This window comes from Ptychodera flava, chromosome 17 (genome assembly GCF_041260155.1).
Source record: "Ptychodera flava strain L36383 chromosome 17, AS_Pfla_20210202, whole genome shotgun sequence".
Lineage (NCBI taxonomy): Eukaryota > Metazoa > Hemichordata > Enteropneusta > Ptychoderidae > Ptychodera > Ptychodera flava.
In genome coordinates, this window is record NC_091944.1 from 16434575 (window position 1) to 16458935 (window position 24361).

The following is a 24361-nucleotide window of genomic DNA, read 5'->3' on the forward strand; positions in this document are numbered from 1 at the left end:
ATCCAATAATGAAAAAAGGCCCCTGAAGATTGCAGGAAGTGTGAAGGGGCTGTTGAATCAGAAAGCCTGACACACAATATCTAGAAATGCCACACGTGAATTATCTAACTCTCTGACTGTAGGAAAAAAGTAAAAAGAGGACAATTTAAATGCTGAAGTAATTGATACTTTCAGTTCTGTGACAAGAACCTGATGGTGTTGATAGACTTATATACTGTGTTATTAGACAAAGTGCGTTCAACAGTGTGGAAATGATTTTTTCATTTCCTGTGAGATCAAATCTACGCGTATCAAGGACAGCATAAAATACTAACCTTAGCAATGTTGCTTGCCGTAGCTTCCTGGCTCCTGAGTTTGGAATACTCCTCAGCGATGTGTTCCGCTGCCTCTCTGGTCAACACTGGCCGGATGGCCTTGGCAATGTGTATGTACTTCCGCATGAACTTCATGCTAACAATCTTTTTCCTGGAAGTAAATCATGTATACTTTTAGTGAAACCAGGTGTACTTTGTTGCTGTTGAATGTTAGAAATATCTGAAATAATGTGAGGTGTCGCCTGTTACACCATATGAGCAACTTCAGTGTTATGAATAATGGTTGGCAAGAACAGCAAACCTGTCCAATTCAAACTTCAGTAACCCTTTACACAAAAATTTGTCGAAGGATTTTCTGAGTGAAGTAGGTAGCTGATGTCATTGTGTCTGAGAGAGGACCACCCTGCTGTAGTAGTACCAGTATCATATTACTTTTCTGAATTGTATTTGCAAGCTGGAAGTAAAGCTCGAAACAAGGTGAGAACATTTACAGCTGGAAGTATCTGATGTAAATCACTGGTACAAAAAACATCTTGTACAAAGTCATCATCAAACTATACCATTCAAGGCGTTACGTACATAAATATTCCACGCTGATAAAGAGTCATTAACATAAAATTTGAATACCAAAACAATGATCATTGATGTAATCTGCATACATGAATACTAATTCACCTCACACCTTGCACTATGAGAGTCAAAAAAGTAATCTTCCCTGCAACTGGCATCTTAATGATTGCAGAGGTGCCATGATCCGTATGGACAAACTATCATTACCGATGTGAAAGGATCTAACCATACACTGTACAAAAACTCCATTTTCACATTTTTGGACTTACTTTTTGTCTCTGTTTGGACCGTGAAGTAAGTTATCATGTTTATCATAGATAGGAGTCTCTTCATCATCATCTTCCTCCTCTGGTTCATACGTTGTCAAGGTATCAACACTGTTTCCGAATGGCATCGCTAAGCAACAGGAGATAAGCATGTGAGTGAAGGCATATTGTAGAATGTGTTATAATGAAGAGCATAGAGTCTGTTACACATGATGTGAATACAGAAAAGTTTGATGTGAAGATCTACTGTTTTAATTTTCAAGGAAATTCTAAATGAGTGGATTCCTCAAATTATAAAGCCAACCTGCTTGCAGATAATCAGACCATTGTGAGATTGAATCAAAAATTGACCTCCACAACAAACCCAATAGGAGCAAGAAGGTAATTCCAATGCAAAAACTAAAGGGGGGGGGGGGTAAAATGGTAGAAGACAACTGAAAACACCCTCCCCCTTTATCTAGCAAATCCAAAATGAACTCACCATCTCCATCTTGTTCACCAACTGCTCTGTAGCGATGCATTCTCAGCACATGGTCAGAAATTAATCTATCATGATCTGGATCCATCTACACGGTAACCAAGGCAATAAAAACCAAGCAAGAAATGATATTATTTTTATATAGTTTTGCATTAATGTTCAACACAGAACAGACTAATAATATGCCAACATCTGTACTCAAATCATCAGAGTTTCAGACATGATACAGCTGCAAACACACATGTGCGTATGCATTACTTTTCCCGAACGGCACACATATTGATGATAAACAACCTTATCCATTGAAATTTTTCACATGAAGACATTGGCAGACTGATAAAATTGTTGAATTAACTGATTCCTTTCTATGAGCAAGACTGAGGTTTAAGGCAGAGTTTTCAGTCTAGAATGTTTTCTAAATATTGTACTGTACATTATATCTTAATGTATTTTTTTCCCCCTATTTTTTCCCCATGAGTTAAGGAAGCTAATCTCAGCGGACAGTTGACAAAACGAAGCTAATGAAAGATACAGGTCCATGACATTCTCGACTGATTTGGATGCACCAACTGTGATCCTGTAGAACTCTGGCAACATTCTGCCAGCTTTGCCCCCAGGTGATGAAAGCCAGGAAGGTAAAGCTGTGGGACTCCGTGATTTTGTCAGACCAAACAGAGAATACCTCAGGGAAACAACACTGATATCTACTGCCTTTCCAAAGCTGGCAGAAAATTCCTTTTCACGAATGATGAAAAGAGAACTATTTCACCAAAAAAATTACACCCCGAGTTTCAATGATATTTGATCAATACTGAGCACATGACTCACTATGAATATACAAAGAATTTCTCTCTGTATTTCCTACCTCTTCAACTGAAATGCTTTTTTAATGCTTTGAGTGCTGTATTTTTTCCCATCAAAATTTTAGTGCGACATTTTACCAATTTTTATGAACTTTTCTGTAATTTTTTTGATAATTTTGTACCAAATGAACACAACATTTCATTGGCCACAGATTTTTATCAAAATCTTGGCAAAAATCTGACAAAAATTGACTGAGATATATTTTTATGAGGGCGACAAAAATTGACTTTGGCGCTCAAAGGGTTAATGCTCTTGGTCATGAAGGATTACTGTACAATCTACATTTTTTGTTTTCGACAGAATTCCTCTCAGTGGGCAAGTTTGCTGGTTGAAACTCAATAAACCCAGCAGGGCATTTTGCCTGAAGAAATCTCAGTGCGTAGGTGAGTTTCAAAGACTGCGCTCAATATCTTTGAGTCAATGTAGGAATTTTTGGCAATTTACTTGTGTGTACGCCCTTTTTGATGTATTTGCATCAGGGGAGACTTCCTCGACTCTGTGGCACATCCTTTGAGCTCCAAGGAAACACTGGTACCAACACTCTATCCTCTGAGTATGATGACATTATTACAAACCTCTCACACTGAAATAATATTTTTGAGTTGAAATCTGTTGAAACCAGCAGGCTGTGAAGGTTCTATGAATCTAATAGTGCTGATCGCAAATGACTTCACTTTTCTTTCATTAATATATAAAAAAAAATGTTTGTCTGTATATTCCACAAGATTGATGAAAATAAAACCTGCTAGTGTTACAATGCAGTGTTTCTCCCCAGGATCAAGCAAAAGCGTAGCGGCTAATTTGCATAATCATTTGCATATCATTAATTTATATTTGCATATGGATGTAAGCTTGCACATGCACCCAAGCATTCATGTACACTCACAACAAAATGCAATGGTAACACACAAGTATGCAATTTGAACATCATGGAAACTCTTAATTACACTTAAATAAATCATCACAGTATAGTACAATTGCAATTAAAATAGAAGATTCAAACAGTAACAAAAAGTTCAGATTGAAAGCAAGAAATGGTTCGTCAGATTGGAGTTTCATTAATACATAGATTGCTAATAAAATTGTCAAAAATTGCCAACAAAGAGGAAAATTCAAAGCTTTACACAATTCAAATGTAATTGAGTTTTTTTTAGTTTTTGAACGACAAACACCGCGGATGATGTTTCATCACGGGGATCAATTTCAACCAGCCCCCCCCCCCCCCCCCCCCCCCCCCCCCCCCCCGTATATCACTGCCATTGAACATCGTCGTTCGATTCTTGATTTTAAAAATACCACCAAGATGATCACACGACATGAACTAAGTACGACTAGAATCACTCGAAAATCAGTTGTAAATCTTCAGAGAACGTGTCAGAGTGGAACCACACGCGACGCCAGGATCAATGTCAACACGTTATAAACACGTCGGCCAACATGGCCGCCGCCATATTGGAATTTATGCAATGTGAACTCGATCGCGATCGTGATCGTATTCGGACAAAAAAAAAGATCATCGTTGTAAAATCATAATCAACCTCACTAGTCAACTGCTTCTTTTGCGGTCCATTTCGTTGATCAAAGCATGGGAATGTGATCAAAGGCCCCGCTAGTGCTACACCGCCTAACTCTGTGAATACTTGATGTCCTCGCTGTATGCTATACATGTACCGACTGAAGGTCTATGATGGTCGCAATAGTGGTTGTAGAATGAAAACTTGTGAACAACCCAGCCGATTCTTCTATTGTTTTAACGTTCCTCTCAACACTTACGGACAACTTATCGGACGCATACCGTACTTCACACCTTCCACTCTTTCACCAGGTTGAAAGTTGCAGTGAGCGCTATAGACAATGCATGCAACAGCTGGTAGCTACGCAGAGCGCTAGCGTGTGAACTAAAGGATGGCGGGAATATTTTAAAGCGAAGCGGGGAGATTCAAAGCGTAGCGGGGAGAGGCGAAAGCGTAGCGGGGCCGCTACGCTAAAATGGCCTGGGGAGAACACTGCAATGGATACCAAAAGTCACACTGATTCATGTGAATTTATGGCTCAGACTACAAACTGCAACAACAAAATTTGTCCGGATTTCAGGCAGCGGTGTCCGATATTTTGTAACAAACCTGAAATCACGATCAGCGCTATTTATCTATTTATCACATACTATTTTGTTTTATATTTGTGTTAACCCTTTTCCTGCCAAGTTCATATTTCACCATCAGGTCAAGCAGGTTTAAACTAAGTAAAGCAAAACATGTCCCATATGATGCATTTTAACAAAGACTTGAAGATTTGAAAGTCCCCTAAGACAGAGATACTGTAAACATGATTTTTACAGACAAAAGCTGTTATAACATACCAAGCCAAGTGGGTGAAAATACATATGGTATTGGCTCAATACTGCTTTTCACTGACTTGGCAGATGGGGAAGTGATACTGTCAGACAGGTAAAGGATTAATTTCACTAGCTTGCACATACAATATATCCAGACTATTTGCTCTTACTAAATTATCTATGATGATTTACATATCATGAGATAATGTCATGAAATTACTTGGAACTGGAAATTACAACCATTTGATATGAGTGAATTGATCACAAGGATGAACTCACCTGGTCTAGTACGATAAATATGACGTCAAAACGTGAGAGAAGGGAATCCTGGAGACCGATATTCTCCATCGGAGTCTTGTATTCATCATACTGCGAGAGTTCAATCAGAGAGCCATATACATGATGCTGTCACTAAACATTTGGAATGTCTAGACTCTGTACTTACAAAACACACTTTAGGATTTGATGAACAAAACACCATGCAAAATATTTTTTTCTGAATGTTGAAAAAATAATTGAACAATGTCGACCCTATTTTATTTACAAAATGTATTTCAGTTATAGTATGAAAGGTTTAGAATTAGAATTTGACAAACTGTCATATATTGACTTTGCTGATCATTCGATTTTTCTACTATCTCACAGTAATTCACTCATTATTTGAGCCAAAATATTTTTTCACTTTATCTCGGTATGCAGACATACACACACAAAAGAGGTAGACAAATGAAAACTCACAAAATAAGCGGTAACAATACAAATTTATGAATCAGACTTACCCTTCCATAGACTGGATTAGCGGCAGCCAGAACCGAACACCTGGCATTCAGTGTGGCGTGTATTCCAGCTTTAGCAATGGTGACACGACCCTGTTCCATTACTTCATGAATGGCTGTTCTGTCCTGATCTGACATCTGATGATCAAAAACATTAACACATAAAATCAGTGCTGTGTAATAAAAATCAAAGTTTGAGTGTGTAACATTTGGTCATATTTTATGACAAATTTGTGAGGAGGAGGACCATTCAAAGTGAAAACTTATGCACAAGATGGTTGTAGACAGTGTGCCCCCACCTCAAGCCAATATTTTGTACCATGATACGAACAAATTGCCTGCAATGCAAGCAAATTTTGGGGTTCACATGTAGAGATATACAGCTGACAAAAAGAAATTTTCACACTTCCTCATATTGATGCAAAGTTTCCAGAAATACTTGTTTGTTAAAGGGCACACTGGTTGTAGAATTTTAATCCTGTTGTACTTTTCTTCTAGAACACCGATACAGCTACAGAATATTTATTTCAACTAGAACTTGTTGTGTGCCACTTTACCACTGATAGAGGCACTGTGAGCACAAAATTCTGACTGTACTTCGATACATTTACATGTTCAGAAAAACCTTTCTTGACTTATCACAAAAACATTTTAATTTTATCAATTTTGTATTCATTGTGTTTTCGTAATATTTTTATTTTAGTTGTGTAAAGCGCCCCTGATCTATTATTATTTTGGACACTGGTCCTATATAAATAATTTATGGTAATTATTTCATTTCAGTGTAATTACTGCTAAACTATCATAAACTTCTTCACACAAGATGGAATTGAGCAGAAATTTGAAAACTCTCAACATCATTCTTCTCACATCAACAATGGATTAAGGATGTTTTTATTTACCTTATCAAACTCATCAATACAGACAACTCCCCTGTCTGCAAGGACCATGGCACCAGCCTCAAGACGTCTCTCACCAGTTTCCTGATCAACTGTGACAGCAGCCGTCAGACCAACACCGGATGAACCTCTTCCAGTGGTCGGGATGGCACGGGGTGCCGTGTGCAACACATATCTAGGAGAGAGTTAAAACACCAAAGGGATATTTACCTTGTTTATAATCCTACACTTTACTTAGTTGATTAAAAAACGGAAAGTATGTTTTACAAATGTTGACTGAATACTAAGTTTCATGCACAAACACTGATCATAGTGTTTGAATATTACAGAATGTGTTACACAAAGTAATAAACATTTGCACAATTGCCAAAATATTGTTTTTAAAACAGGTTATCACAAGACTTGAGTCAGAATGTGCAACTAAAATATTGAAATACACAAAAACTTGATTTGCAGCCCATTAGAAATGTCTGTAGTTAGCTTTCAAATAATTCTTTGATGATAGCTAAATGTATTTACAAAGGTTATATAAAATGCGATTTCTCTAATCAATTTCTTCTTCTGTACATGACTGCTGGCAAAATGTTGACAGAGAAATATGCGACCCCTAACCTCTGTGATAAAGGTTTTAAATCACACACAAAATACACATTGTCAGAGCAGAGATTGATGTGAAGCAACAGTTTAAGGTTGTTATGATCTCACCTTAACATTTGTGATTTTGCTGTGGATGGATCACCAATCAATAGAACATTGATATCCCTGAAACAAAAATAATCAACATTACCATAGGAAATGTGTCATTTTTTGAAAGTACTTGCAGCATATCACATTTTCTTGTGCATATTTCACCTCCTTTGCTTGGTTAAACTATGCACCAACAGCATGACGAGTACGATTGTAGAATTCACACAAGTACATAAATGAGTCTTTAGTATGTAAATAATATGCAAATAGTAATCATCTATGTTACATATTATTACATATTCATATCCTGATGTTTGGACGCATTGTTCAGTAGGCAGGATTTCTACTTTCTCATTTTTTTTTTCATTTTAATCACTACTAAACTTGAATGTAAAATTTTGCTGCATAGACTTAATAAGGAGTTTGACCAGATACACTTTAAGTGCCCACTAAATTTGTGAACACTTAAAGTGTGTCTTAATCCTTTGAGCTCCAAGGTCAATTTTGTCACCTTTATAAAATGTGCCCTAGTCAAATTTTTTCAGATTTTTGCCAAAATTTTGGTGAAAAACTGTAGCCAATGAAATGTGATGTCCATTTGATCCAAATTTATCAAAAAATTAAATACAGAAAATTCATAAAAATTGGTAAAATGTTGCGCTGAAATTTTGATGGGAAAAATTACAGCACTCAAAGGGTTAACTCTACACTTTATTTTACTATTATCGAAATTGCATCATAATGGTAGATTTGAGGTAAAGAAGAAAGTGCTAATCTAGTAATTTGTTTTTGAAAACATTGTTGACCATGTAGATCTGACGAACAAGAATTTACATCCTTTTGACAAAACAAAACACTCACCCCCTCAACCTTGTTCCATTCTCAAGCACTTTTTCTGTCCCGCCAAGTAACATACACAGCACTGCTTTCTTGATGTACTCATGTCCATGGATAGAGGGCGCTAGTGACCTTGCCAGCACTTCAAATGAGTTCTCCCTCTTGTTCCGGCTGAATTTCTTGATCTTTGCGACATCATCGGCGGAAAAGAGAGGCGAAACCTCTTTGCTAAGTATTTTTATGTTGTTTGCAATCATTATGGTCCTGAAGAAGAAGAAATGATGACATTATGATCAATGGAACTCAACCTCTTCAGAATGAAGTATTGCCAAGTTCAATGATTCTGTGAATATGTTTGTTTTTTGTGAGCCAATCAGAGAGATGAAGATACAGAGATTCAGTCACTTAGAAGATGATATCCTAAATGACATGCATAGATACATGCAAACATGCAAAAAACTAATTCATATAGTGGCTAGTCACAATCCACAATGCTCACTGGTGCTGTACAAAAAATGTCACGTGTAAACTCTCTCAAAAATTGTGTGAGTTGTAAGTTTTGATTTGACAGTGTTGATTAGTTGGGGGGAGAAAAAACAGTACATACCTGAATGTTCCGGAAGTGTATCCTCCTTTCTTACTTGGCAGACATCTGTAAATACCAATCACTTGAACACGATCTCCAGGCTGCAACAGGTGATAAAACACACCAATGTGAAAATTGCCCTGTGATTGGTAGTTTATCATCTACTTATACATTAGCACCAGAGGGCGCTATTTTGTCCAGCATAGGGATGTTTTTGCCTACAGTGTGGATTTCTTGATCAGATTAATATTGTTGGCTCTTTTGTGCCATCTTACCGTCCTTAAAATGGTCAGTAACTCACTGTAACATTTCATTTGACACGGAAAATTAGCTATGTTGAGTGTTTATTTTCTACAACATGCAAGTGCTTATACGTTTTTGTTACTAAGCCCATAATTAAAACATTGAAAGAGGTAGACAGTGTGGGTTTAACTCTTTGAGCGCTAAAGTCAATTTTTATCGTTCTTATAAAATATACCTCAGTCATTTTTGTCAGATTTTTGCCAAAATTTTGACTAAAAACTGTGGCTGATGAAAAAGTGTGTCCATTTTGGTCCAAAATTATGTGAAAAATTACAGAAAAGTTCATCAAAATTGGTAAAATGTTGAACTAAAATTTTGGCGGCAAAACATACAACACCCAGAGGGTTAACAGAGATCATCGCCTCTGTGCACTTTAAGAACCAAAGAAGGTACAAAATAAGTATCGTTTTCTAGTATCAGGATGCTCTTTCTATGACCATTTGAAAAAAAATGTACATTCAAATACATTATTATTATCATCCATTGTCAAATACACGTTCATTGAAGATGTAGGATTGTTACAAGGTTTAGCTGAATACATGTTTCATGCATTGAATATACGTTACAAGGAACACAGCTATGAGTGAGTGTGGCTTTTTCATTACTTGTGCATTGTGATCTATTATTATTCTTGATGTATTATTCGATGTGATGTATTATTCTGACAATGTACAAGACCTTTTAACACAGAATAAACAACATTTATAAGGGACAATGCACCTCTGATCTTGTCAACTGTATTCTAATTCTGCCATTTGAATTCATGTCTTTCCACAAAAGCACTTTACAATAACACTGAGACAAGTTTTCGATGACTGGAATCACGTAAACGGGTCATTGCTAGTCAATGATACACAAAATCTCAAGAACAATTTATATTGTTATTTCTAAGAAATCGCCATCTGGTAACTTTCAATTCTACAAGAACTCTTTTTGATAAACTGAAACGTGACGTAATGTTCCACTTACTTTGCATTTATCAACAAGGTCATCGTCGACAATGATGTCAACAGACCGCGGTAACTGCCCGGCTGGCGCTTTCTCTGGCATTTCTTGAATGCTGAGAGTCTGATGGTCTTTGTAGGTGGACAGACCGTACTCTGTCTCCAGCAGATTGCCATCATCATCCTGGGTTGGTAACAAAGGTGGAAAGATCAGTTAGTTTCAAGAAATATGTGATATTACAAAAAGATATTACTCATCTATATGGTCGTCATAAAATTGAAATGATAACACCTGGATTACATTCTTTCGTATGGTCCTTTCCGCCGACCCTCTTTTTTGGGTGATCTCTCACATGCAAACAAGAACTGCTCAAACCTTGTGTATGGTTTTGATTGATTTTGAAAGATTTTAATTTCACCGGGATTTTAATAACTTAGCGGATTTTATGTTTCAGTCCAATTGAATATTTAATGGTTTCAGTGTATGATTGGAGTCTACTTTTGCAGAAAACAGGTTTTATCAATTTTATCATGAAGGAGATTATCCAGCGAAATCTTACACATAAGTGCACAAAGAGGCAATTCTTTTCCCATAAAAACATTTTGCAAACAAAAATGCTCATGAAGAAATACAAGACTTAATCACAGAACAATCAATAGTCAAACTCGGATCTATTTCACAACGTAAGAAGCCTAAAATCAATGAGTCTCTATTAATTAACCCTATGAGCACTGTAATTTTCTCCCGCCAAAATTTTAGTGCAAAATTTCACCAATTTTTATGAATTTTTCAATAATCTTTTGATAATTTGGGACCAAATGGACATCACATTTCATTTGCTACAGTTTTTGCTCAAAATTTTGGCAAAAATCTGAGAAAAATTGACTGAGGTTTATTTTATAAAGGGGACAAAAATAGACTTTGGCGCTCAAAGGGTTTAAAAAAATTTCCAGGAAATCGTTGGCACAACAAAGCAGATTTACCTTTGTAGGGTAAACAGAGCTTGATGGGAAGGCTTCCAGTGATGTCAAATCTGTGTACTTTCTCTCCAAAGTCTTCTTGGTAGCCGGACAGTAGTGGACACTTCTCACGACCTTTGGCCGAACTAGTGAACCTGAAAGTAGCCATATGACATGCTATCGATCAATTCAATTTCAAGTGCCTGCATCATGTTTATCTACCACAACAATAGATCAGAAATTTGTTGTTTCAGTTAAGTGATACAACTGTTACATCTAAAAGGGTATAATTTTGACAGCTACGCAGAGAATCAAAGCTGAATGTAAAGGGTTCTGTGAAATTTTACTTGGATATCAAATATGGGTATTCAAAAGGCTGAAGTTTACTTCTTTATCTCTAAATGTTACTCTTCAAAAGGAAAATATTTCAATTTGAATGAGGGAAATGCAAAAAAAACCTGCAAACAAATCTATTACGGTATGTTCTAAGGGTCATTGATAAATGAAACATACACACGACAATGAAAACATTGCATTCAAAGGAAAGGGCAGACGGGAGGAGGTTTGACATCAAAAAGCAATGAGCCTTGTTTGCAATGTATGTTTCAATATCAATGGACCCTAGGACTGCACAACAATGAACAAGAAACGTGTGTCAATGAATCAATTGAAATTTATGAAACTTTACTTTATCTTTACTGAAAACTTCACATGTCTGATACATTCTCTACACTTACTAAACCTTTGACACTTCAGAATAAACATAGTCTACCCTTTGCAGCCTCAAAGCAAACTTGAAATGAAATTTTAAGAAAAGGAAAACCATGACAACAAAATCCCCATTACACTCACATTTTGTCACTATGCCTTCTGCACACACAAGGTTGCCAAGGTGACGGGCCGATAAATTGCGGGGCGTCACATGCTTAGCACCGAAACTACCTTCGAAGCCAACAAAGAATTCCTCGTGCTGTTTTGCATACGTGGTATCAGCAGCACTCACAAACTCCTTCAGGGCTCTTTGGAATGCCACCATTTCTTCAAAGGCATCAGTCAGCAACCTGGCAAAAGAAAAGGGTTCATGTAAAACTGAAGAGATATCAGAGAATATCTACATCAACAGCCACTATCTTTCACTTTCACGCAAACTTTGCACCTGTGAAACGTACAGCATGGTAACACTTTGTATAGCTTTTGGTGTTGCAGTAATTGTTCATATTCAAGCAAGTAACCCTTTTCCTGCCAAGTCGGTGAAAATCCGCTTGAAATTCGGTGTAGCCAGAATCTAAGCACTGGTGACCGTTATTCTCCCAACCCGGTGGAAATCGGGCCCTTTTTGGGTACCCCCTTTCCTGCCAAGTCGACGGCACTACGTTTTGCTATCCCCTGTGCATTAAGGGGTCATCCGAGGGCAGGTTTTCTGACAAGGAACGCCTTTTCCCCTCGAAATGGGTTCACAGGGAGTCGATAGACAGGGAAAGGTGCAGAAACCTGTCCGCCAGTCCCCCACACCCGAGGGGGCTGGTTTTTTTTTCTGCTTTTTAGCGGACTTGGCAGGATAGCATGGTGACGTTTTCTGGCGGAGTTGGACGTACGCGCTGCCTGGCACTATAGAGATTGCTGCCGAACTTGACCAACTCGGCAATGCTAATCTAGAAGGCTACCTCTTGCAAACGACTTGGCAGATATGCCGATGGTGCGAGACGAAAGTCACTTATTCAGTTGTGCGTGACTGAAAATGAGAACGTATTTTTGACGGGACGGCTCGACTTGTTCCTCCGATGGAACGGATATGAACGACTCGGAAATACCATTACAAACTGGTGTCCGACGTACTAAGCTGGGCTTCAGCTCTGCAAGTTCAAGCCAGGCAACGTCCTTCACCGCCTTGGCCGTGCCACTCAATGGACGTAGCTTTGGATTTTTTATTTATTCCATCGTCCGAAGTATTGGCTCTGGTTTGCAGGCACACATCCTCTTGCCAACGCATTAGTAACTACGTACGCTGTTTGCGTACAGAGAATTCAAAAGGTGACATAAGGTCAATATGCTGCGGGGATACCGCCTGCAGTTAGCAGGGACTGCTTTTGTTATGCAAACCAGCTAGCAGTACAATATGGCTGCCAGGCATGTGGACACGTCGATGGCTAGAACAATGGAAGCATATTGCGTTGCACCCGTGCATCGCAAAAGTGAACTGAAGACTTGGGTGTAGCCCTTTTCCTGCCAAGTCGGTGAAAATCTGCTTGAAATTCGGTGTAGCTAGAATCTGAGCAGCCACGGCCATTATCCTGCCAAGGCGGTGGAAATCGGCTACTTTTTGGTACCCCCTTTCCTGCCTAGTCGACGGAACTACGTGTAGCAAACCCTTGCTCGCGCTAGGGGTCGTTCGAGGACAGGTTTTGGGCGAGGAACGGCGTTTGCTCTCGAAATGGGTTCACAGAGAGTCCAACGACAGGGAAAGGTGCGGAAGCTACCCAGCCAGTCCCCATCCCGGTGGGGGACTGGTTTTTTTGGGGGGGACGAGTAGCGTACTTGGCAGGTTAGCACGTTGACGTATTCTAGCGGAGTTTGGGTTAACTTGGCTCTGAGGCACTACATAGATTGCGGCCGAAATTGACCGTCTCGGCAACGCTAATCTGTAAGGCAACCGCCTAAGACCGCCTCAGCTGGCGGTGCAATTTTTTGCCAATGGTGCGAGACGAAAATCACGGACTTGGTCCTGATTGACGGGAAGTGCGGACGGATTTGACGGACTCGGCTTTCTGTAAGGCGACCGCCTAAGACCGACTCAGCTGGCGGTGCAATTTTTTGCCAATGGTGCGAGACGAAAATCACGGACTTGGTCCTGATTGACGGGAAGTGCGGACGGATTTGACGGACTCGGCTTGATTAGTCCCTGACATGGAACTGATCCGAACGGACTTGAGCGACATTTGTGAAGGTAACCACCGCTTTTAACCGACTTGTTACCTTCTCGAAAAGACTACCCACTCAGATGTCGGACGTTGTCGGCTGCACTTGGCTCTAGACGTTCAAGCCGTGCAACGAAACACACCGCCTCAGCCTTGCCATTCAGGAAATGGCCTCAAATTTGATACCATTGTTCACCGACTTGGCGGCTGCGGTTAGGTGCGTGAACCGTTGTTCACCGACTTGTTACGCCTATGTTGTCCCTGTGAAGTTCGGCTAACGGCCGAGTCTAACGGGAGTTGGCAGACCTGTGTTTGGTTTATACCGTAGTATGACCGACTCAGGTAGAGGTAACTGTCGGTATATTCCGAGTTTTACGCACTCGGGCGTCAATGACGGGTCGTCATCACCGCTGATGACGTAGACGTGCTGGCCACGTTATTTGAAGGAGCCATGTTTGCCCAACGGACGAGGCCGAGACAGCCGTTGACAATTTTGGCATCCTTCATCTTTGACCGCCTTAGTTGGGTAAGCCGCTCGGCAGGCGACGGTTATGACCTAAACAAGCCGCTGAAGCACTGTTCGTTGCCGTACAAGAACGAGACGGCCAGTCCATTACTGCTTAATGGGCGATCTGTCGGGTTGGCTTGTCACCGACTTGGATGACAATACGCCCTGCGCAGGCGTACTTAGAAGGGACATGAGGTTAAAGATACGGGTTTCCCACCCGTACTAAACATGGGCTTGGGCCAACGTCCTTGGGTGGCAGGTGCGCATGCCACGTACCCAGCTGGACGGAATGTCAAGTTGAGATGCTAATGACATTGACTATGTTATGCTAAGTGCTCGAGGGATTTGCATCGCAAATGAGTATTATTAGCATATCAAATGGTGCGGACAGGCAATTTACATGACGGGTAGGAATGTCAGCGCCGGTTGGTGGACTGATTGCCGTAGGTCCATTATAATAACAGGTGGATGCATATATTAACACCCCTGCGTCCAATCATGTCCAGGGCTTTGTTTCCCTGTGGCTTTAAAAGGGAGGGACCTGCTAGTCTGTCGACACTGTTCCAGACATGAGCTTGACGGACCGCAAAAGTTTTCTGAAGGCGAGCAGACGACTGAAGCTCAAAGATGCAGAGTCTCCGGGCGGTAGTGGTAGCGATCGTTGTGATGTCCCTAGTAAACGTTCTAAGAAGTCGGGCAAGAAACGCTCCCGTAAGGCGAAGCCATCTCCGGCTGAAAAACCCAGTGGTAAGCGTAAACGTAAGAGCGATCGTTCTGCCGATGAGGATGATGACGGGTCACCGGTCGCCAGTGGTTCTCACCCGGCTGCTCCGGGAGAGACTACTTCACCTGCAGAGACTACATCTGCTCTTGTGGGAGATACTTCACCTGCACAGACTACGTCTGCTGCTGCTGGTGAGACAGTGAGTAACGAGACGGCTGATGCCATTGGTTCTCCCCCGGCTGCTCCGGGAGAGACACCACCTGTTGCTACTATGAGCCCTCATCCTGCGTCAGGAGAGGTTCCTGTGCCCAGTGCGAAAGAGCTTGAGTCCTCGTCATCAGCAGAGGCTGCTGAGCCCGCTCCTGCCATAGTTTCGTGTGCTGCGATGTTCCCGCCGAAAAAGATAGTGCGGAGGGTTCGTTATCAGGATAGCCCACCTGATTTTGAGCCAGATATGATCCTTGATGCCGCTACGGGCGAGTTCAGGCCCAGACGCCCAGACGACGGTGATATCACCGCTGAGTCCGACTCGGAGGTTGACGAGGATGCGGCAGAGGACGATGACTTTTATGACAGGCAGTATGTAGGTGAGGCAAGCTCTGACGACGATGATGACGTTGCTGCTGTGTTGGCGGAGGACGACACCCCTCCTGTCTGGCGTATGTCGGAGACTACCGATGCTAATATATTTGAGGAGACCGATTTTGACCATGAGAGAGGACCGACTTTCACCTTGCCCAGCCACTCCGTGAGCTCGATTACTTTTTTAGGTTTATTCCAGCTACACTGATCAGATTGGCCAAGGACGAGACTAATAAATACGCCAAATTCCACCAGCGATATATCGCTAGGAAAATAGATAAATACTGGCGTAACGCTGACTACCGAGAGGTGCAGGCGTTCATTGGCGTCTTAGTCTGTATGGGTGTCGACCGTAAATCATCAGTGGAGGATTATTGGTCTAGCGATCCCTTTCTGAGAAACCAGGGTATTTCTACTGTGATTACCCGCAGTCGCTTTCAGCAGCTTATGCGATACTTTCATCTGGCAGACCCAGAGAACGATCCACGTCGTGATCCTGATGAGGCACGCCGCCGACGTCGGTGTCGGAGGATCCCCTGTATAAAATCAATCCATGGATGGAGCCCATAGTTGACCGGTGCGTAAATAATTATAAGATGGGTAGAGAGATCTCCATCGACGAGGGCATGGTGCGATTTAAGGGCCGTTCTAAATTTAAGCAGAGATTACCGCATAAGCCTGATCGAGACGGTTTCAAGATATGGCAGCTGTGCGACTCCACCACTGCATACATCGCTAACTTTGCACCGTACCTAGGTGTGAAATTTCGGGATCGGACTGATGGGAGACGGCAGGAGCGAGGTGTGGTGAAAAGAATTACGATGGAGCTGGTCCAGCCATTCTGTGGATATAATCACAGCCTATTCTGTGATAGCCTGTTTAGCACGGTCGTTACTGCTAGAGAGCTGATGGAGACGGGGTTCTACGTGGTGGGGGTTTTTAAACCGCCGTAATCGTCGCACCATGCCCCCTCAATTAATTCCGCCGGGTAAGAGGAAGCGCCTTCCTCTGTCTGTTGGGGATATGAAAGCCACGACCAGAACGGACTCTCGTCTTAACATCACTGCTTATCAGGATAGTAACGCTCAGGTGCTGATCTTGAATACGGTCTATCCACCTTGGAGTGCGTGCCAGTGGGGGAGGGAGACGAGCGGCGACAAGTGCCTCTGTCGCTGTATAATTATCGCCGGTACATGGGAGGCGTCGACCGAGCCAACAGAAGCGCAAGTACTTTCACACTGGGCGCAAGAACCACAGATGGTGGACATATCTGGCATGTTACCTGATTGATGTTGCCCTGGTAAATGCATATATATGCTTCAAGCATGTACACCCTGATAGTAAGCTGACCCATAAGATGTTTCATCTGCATGTCGGGAAACAACTCATTGGCGGTTATTGTGGGCGATCGCAGCCCAGTGTGAGAGAGGTCGAGGCCACGTTTCTCTTGCCTCGTACATCAATCCACAAAATCAGCCGATGCACGTTGTCAGCCGTTTGGAGGGGCGGCAGAAATGCTGTAAAGTATGCAGCAGAGAGGGTAAGACCACTGCGAGTGGGACGACTGTCTGAGACGTCCAAAGGATGTAGTCTGTGCGGGGTTCATCTTCACGAGGGCGAGTGTTTTGCGGCTTTTCATCATCGCATGATGCTACGAGGTAAGAGGAGCATTGGCGTGCAGACCTCTACTCACACAGCCCCGACGACACCCATCAGCAAGAGAACCCGACGTAAATAACGGACAGGGGACAGCTTCGCCTAACAGTGGCTTGACTGTATTCTTAACACGGACCATGATCACATTTTGAGCACGGTTGTGCCGTTTGTTTGTGCTTTACGATCCCGCTGATTGTAAATTGAAACACGGATTATTTTGTACAATCCCCCGATTGTAATCTTTGTAACACGGACCATGCACTCGGACGTCGAGACAGACTCTGAGATTTATTATTCGGCATAATGTAAATTATTCCCGAATAAAAATACTATCTATGGATCGCATATTTTCGTTTGTTTGTTTAGACGGATTATTTTGTACAATTCCCCCTATTATAATTTTTGAAACACGGATCTGCCACCCCGATTGTAATTTTTGAAACACGGACCATGCACTCGGACGTCGAGACAGACTCCGAGATTTATTGTTCGGCATAATGTAAATTATTCCCGAATAAAATACTATCTATGATCGCATATTTTCGTTTGTTTTGTTTTTACCCCCACTTTCGTTTTTGGCAGATCCGTAAGGACGCTATAGTAATGGATGAACGTGCGTTGTATCACGTGGGAGGGGCACAGCCCAACGGAGGCTGTGCTCGTGCGACGTAGACGTTGTACCAACCATCTGTCGTTGGGGTTAGTGCATAGAGCAGTTGCACTGTCCAGAGCTAAGGTGGTACAAAACTGCACCTTAGTAACAACTGCACAACTAACCTGTTAGGAAACGGTAACACTAACGAGCTAAGTGTTCACTGAACTGGCCAAACTACGTACACGCCTTCCTTCAATGGCGGAACTATGTCGTTGACACTACGTCAAAGCAGACTGCACTGTGCGACTCTTCCAAGTCGTTCAAAGTACGTGGCCAAGTGACACAACCCAGGGAAACAGGACAGGTTTGAGGGTGCTCCCGCACCCATAGCACTAACCCCTGGGTCTTCTACTAACCCACGAGAGAGGTGACGTTTCCCCGGTGTGGCCGTGCGTGCCGGCGAACGAGCTTTACTTCCGCGAAAGTAAGCTAGAAAAGGGCATAAATGTGCACGTCCCCGGGGCAAACAACGCCCGTGACCTCGTCATTTTCTGGACACAACCTCATCAGCGGTTGCCCCTCTATACGGGCATGCAAAAATTTTTGAAGTCTAACACGTATATGGTCGGTAATCGTACCCCGAAAATGCGGTATTTTCCCGCCAAATGCCTGGCAGGAAAGCGTGCAGGAGAGCCTATCTTCTGTAGACACGGAAAAGGGGGCCGGTTTTGACCGACTTGGCAGGATAACGGACAGGGCGCTCGGCAGGAAAAGGGGTAGTGACTGGTTATCACTGGTTAGCTGCAGCCCAAGCCATGTCGGTACAAACCCGTACCTGACTGAGGACCACTCGATTAAGTCAGTAATGAACGGTAACACTCGTAAGCCAACTCCCAACTGAGCTGGCTAAACTACGTGGAGCTGTGCTTCAATGGCTCAGCCATGTCGTTAATACAACGGCAAAAACGTAGTTTTTGTGCTACACTGCCAAGTCGTTGGAGGTACGTATTCAATTGACCCTACCCTGGGGAAACAGGACAGGTTTGACGGTGCTGCTGCACCCCTAGCACGACCCTCAGGGTCTCTGACTAACAGACGAGTGAGGTGATGTTTGTGCCTAGCGGACGTGCGTAATACTGAAGGAGTTTATTTCCGAAAAAATAAACATGAAACGGCAATAAAATGACGCACTCCCAGGGGCAAACAAAGCCGGTGACCTCAATTTTTTTCTGAAGTAACCCTTGAGCTCCTTCCCCCGTCTACGGGCATGTAGAAATTATCGAAGTCTAACAAGTATAAGTACGGCTAAAACAACCCTGAAAATGGGCGATTTCTGCCAAAATGCCTGGCAGGATAACATGCAGGAGAGGAGGTATGTAATTGTCTCGAAATTGACATTGTACGAGCAGAAGTACTGGCTCGTACTTTCATATTACGAGTGACGTATGCAAGCTATAAGTCACACATGCCTTTTGACCTAATTTTTTATGAATACGCTTAGGACTATGTTGTATTCCATGGATGAAAGATTTTTGTTTATGTGAAAGGATTTTACGACAAACGAACGCTTAGACACATTTTCTGTGTATATTCGAAACTCGGAAGTAGGAGCGGGTGTGAACTTCGTATGATTATTTTTTTTGGTCGTGAGAGCGGGTTCAGTGCAGTGCGGAGGAATACTTTTAGGCTTTGACTTTCGGACCAGTCTGTACGTACGGGTCAAGACTGGAGACGACGCGACACCCTCTGACTTAGGGAGCGTTCAGTTTTTACGCCCTGGGGGGGGCCGGCAAAATCTTGTCGCCGATGTTCAAAAAAATATAGACCCCCCTGCATTTTTTTGTGAAAAAAAGATGACCCCCCCTTTGTCAGACGAGAAAAAATGATGACACCCCCCCCCCCTGAAAAATAACCAAAACCCATATGTCAAATTTACCAGCATGGTTTGGATTTGAACTTCGGTACGCGGCGCACTTTATTCGATGCCAGTGCACAAACTTCTCAGCCACATCCATTGAAACGTCTGTTAATTAGGACGACTGTAAGGCAATTTTTAACTTCATTTCCATAGACAACTCATGTCCATGGACATTGTATAAAGTAAACTTTATTGGAGTGGTTCGCCAAAGGCAGCCCTCCGGTTAAGAGGGTCATGGGCCATTACGTAAAGTCAACTTTATTCTAGTGGGCCACCAAAGGTGGCACGCCGGTAAAGAGGGTCGATCATGGCTATTGCATAAAGTAGACTTTACTGGACAGGGCCGCTGAAGGCGCGCGGCCATTACCATTATTCAGTGCGTGATCCCAGGGGTCCCTCAAAAATGTTTCTAATACAAGCCGCGGCTTCAATTGGGAATTTTGCGGTAAGATTGCCGTGGGGTATTACATAAAGTCAATTTATTGTAGTGGGCCGCCGCAATCAATCATGGCCATTGCATGAAGTAAACCTAATTGGAGTGGGCCGCCAAAGGCGTCTGCCCGTTGAGAGGGTCATGGGTAATACATAATGTATATTTATTGTAGTGGGCCGCCGAAGGCGGCCCGCCGGTAAAGAGGGTCGATCATGGCCATGGCATAAAGTGAACTTTATTGTTGGTATTATGTTTTTGAAAATGTGGTGACCCCCCCTTTCCTACCTGTGAAAAAGCGATGACCCCCCCTTTGCGGATTCCAAAATTATGATGACCCCCCCCCCTGGATTTTGCCGGCCCCCCCCCCCCCCCCCCGGCCGTAAAAACTGAACGGTACCTTATTATACGCCACGATGGTAGACTTTTTTGCAGACGTCGATTGTAAGCTGTTAAAGAAGAACCAAAGAAGAGGTTGCAATGTCCGAACATCAAGGAAGAGACCTCGATTGGTTGTAATGCACTTGAACCTACCGCCGTTGTAAATCTTTTTTACTTTCTCGAATTCGAAAGTGCAATGATTTCACAGACATAAAACCTGCGTGGCTCGCGAGTCAGCTTATGACCTCGAAATAATCTGATCACCACATTATGTTAATCACAGTGTACAATAAATACTGTAATATGAAGGATTTTATGAGTTGGCGGGTGTTTTTGTGGCACCCGTGTGTACCTCATGTTGTACAGTCTATTTGAAAATGACCTCTACTCAACAATGATTTTAAAGACTAACATTTTTCTGACCTCGCATTCAACTTCAAGTTTTGAAAAAGCACACACTATTATTGGTGTGTATTGTTGAGATTACGGCCCCGCCTATTGAATAATGGTATAGTCAGGTCACTGTGGGGTCAATATTCCTGTTTGTCATCGCGGAACTTGCAGAAGCCAAACAAGATATCGATGCTCGATACTTCTATATTCAATTCGTTCGTTCGCGCTCCTGAACAACAAAAAAAACATCACTCAAAACCAACTCATCACATTCCAAACTTACCTAGCTACACTCAGTTCGGTAGATAAGTTCCAGGCATCAGTCGTAGTATAAATGCTGACGTCGATTTGTCGACGTCAATGAAGTCGGCGTCGACGTAATAATGTATTTTTACAAATATATTTATTTATTTGGCGTTAATTAGAGGAAAATCACATCAGAGGGTGGCTGACGTATGTATTACAATATCCCGGGTAGGCTAAACTGGCCGTTTTGTTTATCGCTATTAGTGCCTACTCCCACCGTACCGCCCATCGTCTAACTTGCACGCGATGTTTGCACACGAACGAACGCCCAATGCCAGTCACTCAGAGTCGTCGGTTTTCTGCTACCCAAGTTGAAATATATGCAATTATGAATGTCATTTTTGAAAATTCACTAATGCATGCAATACCAATTACGATGAACCCACAATTTATTGTTGTTGAGATTTTGTCAACAGTGTTATAAATATAGTGCTGCAAAGTCAGTAGTAGGGCCTACCCACGTCAAAGACGTTTTGAACTCGTTCCCGTAGGCTACTTGCTATATTCAAGCTGAAATCAGTCAAGTCATTACGTGTTTATTTCGCATATTTGCTATATTTTAGCACCCGTACTCAGAACCCCTCTTTGACATTCTGTTTGGCATGTTTCTACGTTCATTTCGAATCCTATTTTGTCTTTTTTTTCAACGCTCAGTTCGACGCTGTTTTTGTTTTTCCACGCTCAGCTTGACGCTCACTTTGTCGATTTTGGGACCTGCGTCACTCGTACTTCGCTCGTACGAGCTCGTAGGTCTGCTCGTAGTTCGTCCGTTTTGAGACGATTAGATAAATGAGGAGAGCCAATCTTTTACAGGCACATATTATGGGGCGGTTTTCTACTGACTTGGCAAAATAACGGACAAGGGCGCTCGGCAGGAAAAGGGTTAAATTTGACATTGAGTTATCTGCTTACATTATAGATATCTCATCTATTGAGATATAAATACAAGTAATCCTAAAGGTTAAACTGTCACATCGTCAAATTACAATGGAGGATTTTTTAATTTTGATAAAAAAAGTTTTTACCTATTTGCTCTTTTCTCATTCTTTCTTCTGAGGTCGTTGACATTGACAATCAAACGATAGTCATTGTCTGTGATCATTTCTTTCACCTTGTCCTGGTAAATGCCTTCTTGTTCCTGAGTACATATCAAATACCATGAAAGAACAAAATAAGATCCACAGCTCTTAGAACATCACAAATTACATGTTCATGTATTGGGACCTCCACTTATGAACACTTTACCAGTCCACAGGCCCTTTGGCTTAACTACTGTGTTGCAAACCCCAAATACGATGTAATGCTGAAGTAAATTTGTAATGTAAAGTGTTATGCAGTAAAACACCTGCCCATTAAATAAACTGACAGATTCTACACTCACATTGTAAGTGGGTAATGCACAAACTTGTATACAAACATGATTCACAGAGTTCCTTAACCCTTTACCTACCAAGTTCATATTTCACCATCAGGTCAAGTTGGTTAAAACTAGTGAAGCAAAACATGTCTAAGTCTCGACAATATGAAGGTCCCCGAAGGTAGAGATGATATTTACAGACTAAATCTGCTATAACATGTCAAGCTAAGGGACGATTCAGAATTTACTTCCAGGGGGAGGGTGGAGGATTTTCTATTTTCTGGGTGATTTTTTTCCACGGCCCCCCTAGTAAATTATAGAAAAAATCTATGGCCCCCCTCATCTTTCGTGTTTTTTTTCCATGGCCCCCCCCAATATATACATGCATGCTTATACATTATAGACATATCCAGATTAACAAGTTGCAGGAACTGTAGTGGACATTTAGGCCTAATCGATGATATAACAAATCATTTCAGGGTTATGTGACTATAAAAAGAATGATTTGCAGGGACTGCAAGTGGCACACTTTTGGAAAGGGTAGCAATAAACATATCTGGTTGTAAATTTCTGAAGAAAAGTTAATTACTAAATATGAATACTTTTTTCGTTATGTCTCACTGATACATATGATGCACACAAAGACAAGCAAAGATGTCAGTTAGAAATGGTGAACAGGAAATCAGAGGAGCAGATAATTGGCAAAGTGATATATATCTAGAAGTTTAATTGTACATCATTTGCAGATATCCAGATATTTCTGGAAAGTAAGATGTACATGTACATGCACAAGTTCAGCATACATTTTCATTTGATGATGCTGAATGCAGACTCACGGTGAAAGTTTTAACATTAGGAATTAAAATTGGTGAAAGCCAACTTGTTTTTAATTTTCTCTTTTTTTCTAATTTGGTTGCCATAAAACCAAGTAGCTGCCACGGAAAGCAACAATGCTGAGGAATATTTTAGATCATTTCTTGAACAAAACACCTTATCAAAAACATGAATTCACATGTTATTCTGCTCATTCCATTAACAATCCAATGTTCATATTAAAATGCAGATAACCCTGTGTAAGTCAAAGTTCACATTTTGTCAGCAGTATTTTTCAAATTGACAGAGCATTCATATTTCAAATTTTTTTAACAAACTTTAATCTTAAAATAGTCATGATGCGCATGTTTTTCAGATGACATGAAACAATACATGTTAATTTGTTTTTTGCCTTTTCTGCCAGCCGCCACTGAGAAATCTTTGATTATACATATCAGAATGAATGGGACACAAAAGTATTAGCATCAATACACAATGTGTAAGCCTATCCATATTTCTCCTAGCCTCATACACACTGAGATCACTTCTTGGACTACAGCAAATTTCTTGTGTACACAATATTTCAACAATCCGACACCATAGCATTGATGCAGAGCCACATGATCTTCTGGATGCACATACAGGATTATTGGAAAATCAACCCTTTTGTAAATTTTTCACCATATATTTTTGACAGTAATACATAATATTTTTATTTTCAACATTAAAAAACTATTCGCTGAAAAGCAACTTGAAGATGAGACGGCCATAAATTTATTTTCAAAAAAGTTTATAGTAGATGTAAGCACTGTAAAAAGTTATGTAGAACATTTAAAAAATTTAGAAAGGGTAAAATTGATGAGAATGAAACATAGAAAAAGGAGCAGAAAAGAAGAGAGGATAAAAAATACGAGGACTATGACTGGTTAAAGTTGCTCTTGAGTGGGAACCTTCAAAAGTTAAA

General features: G+C 41.5%; 1 protein-coding gene across 1 annotated transcript in view; it reads right to left on the reverse strand.

The window, feature by feature from the left end:
• LOC139115613 (zygotic DNA replication licensing factor mcm3-like) overlaps positions 1-24361 on the reverse strand; it is a 34537-nt gene that overhangs the window by 7276 nt on the left and 2900 nt on the right. Inside the window, exons 2-14 of the mRNA XM_070677872.1 lie at positions 22253-22365; positions 11672-11880; positions 10844-10974; positions 9885-10043; positions 8634-8713; positions 8051-8290; positions 7208-7264; positions 6506-6677; positions 5607-5741; positions 5107-5196; positions 1632-1716; positions 1154-1280; positions 315-465 (exon numbers count right to left, since the gene is read on the reverse strand). Coding sequence (XP_070533973.1) covers positions 315-465; positions 1154-1280; positions 1632-1716; positions 5107-5196; positions 5607-5741; positions 6506-6677; positions 7208-7264; positions 8051-8290; positions 8634-8713; positions 9885-10043; positions 10844-10974; positions 11672-11880; positions 22253-22365 — 1749 coding nt within the window. The remainder of the gene's footprint in view (positions 1-314; positions 466-1153; positions 1281-1631; positions 1717-5106; positions 5197-5606; positions 5742-6505; positions 6678-7207; positions 7265-8050; positions 8291-8633; positions 8714-9884; positions 10044-10843; positions 10975-11671; positions 11881-22252; positions 22366-24361) is intronic.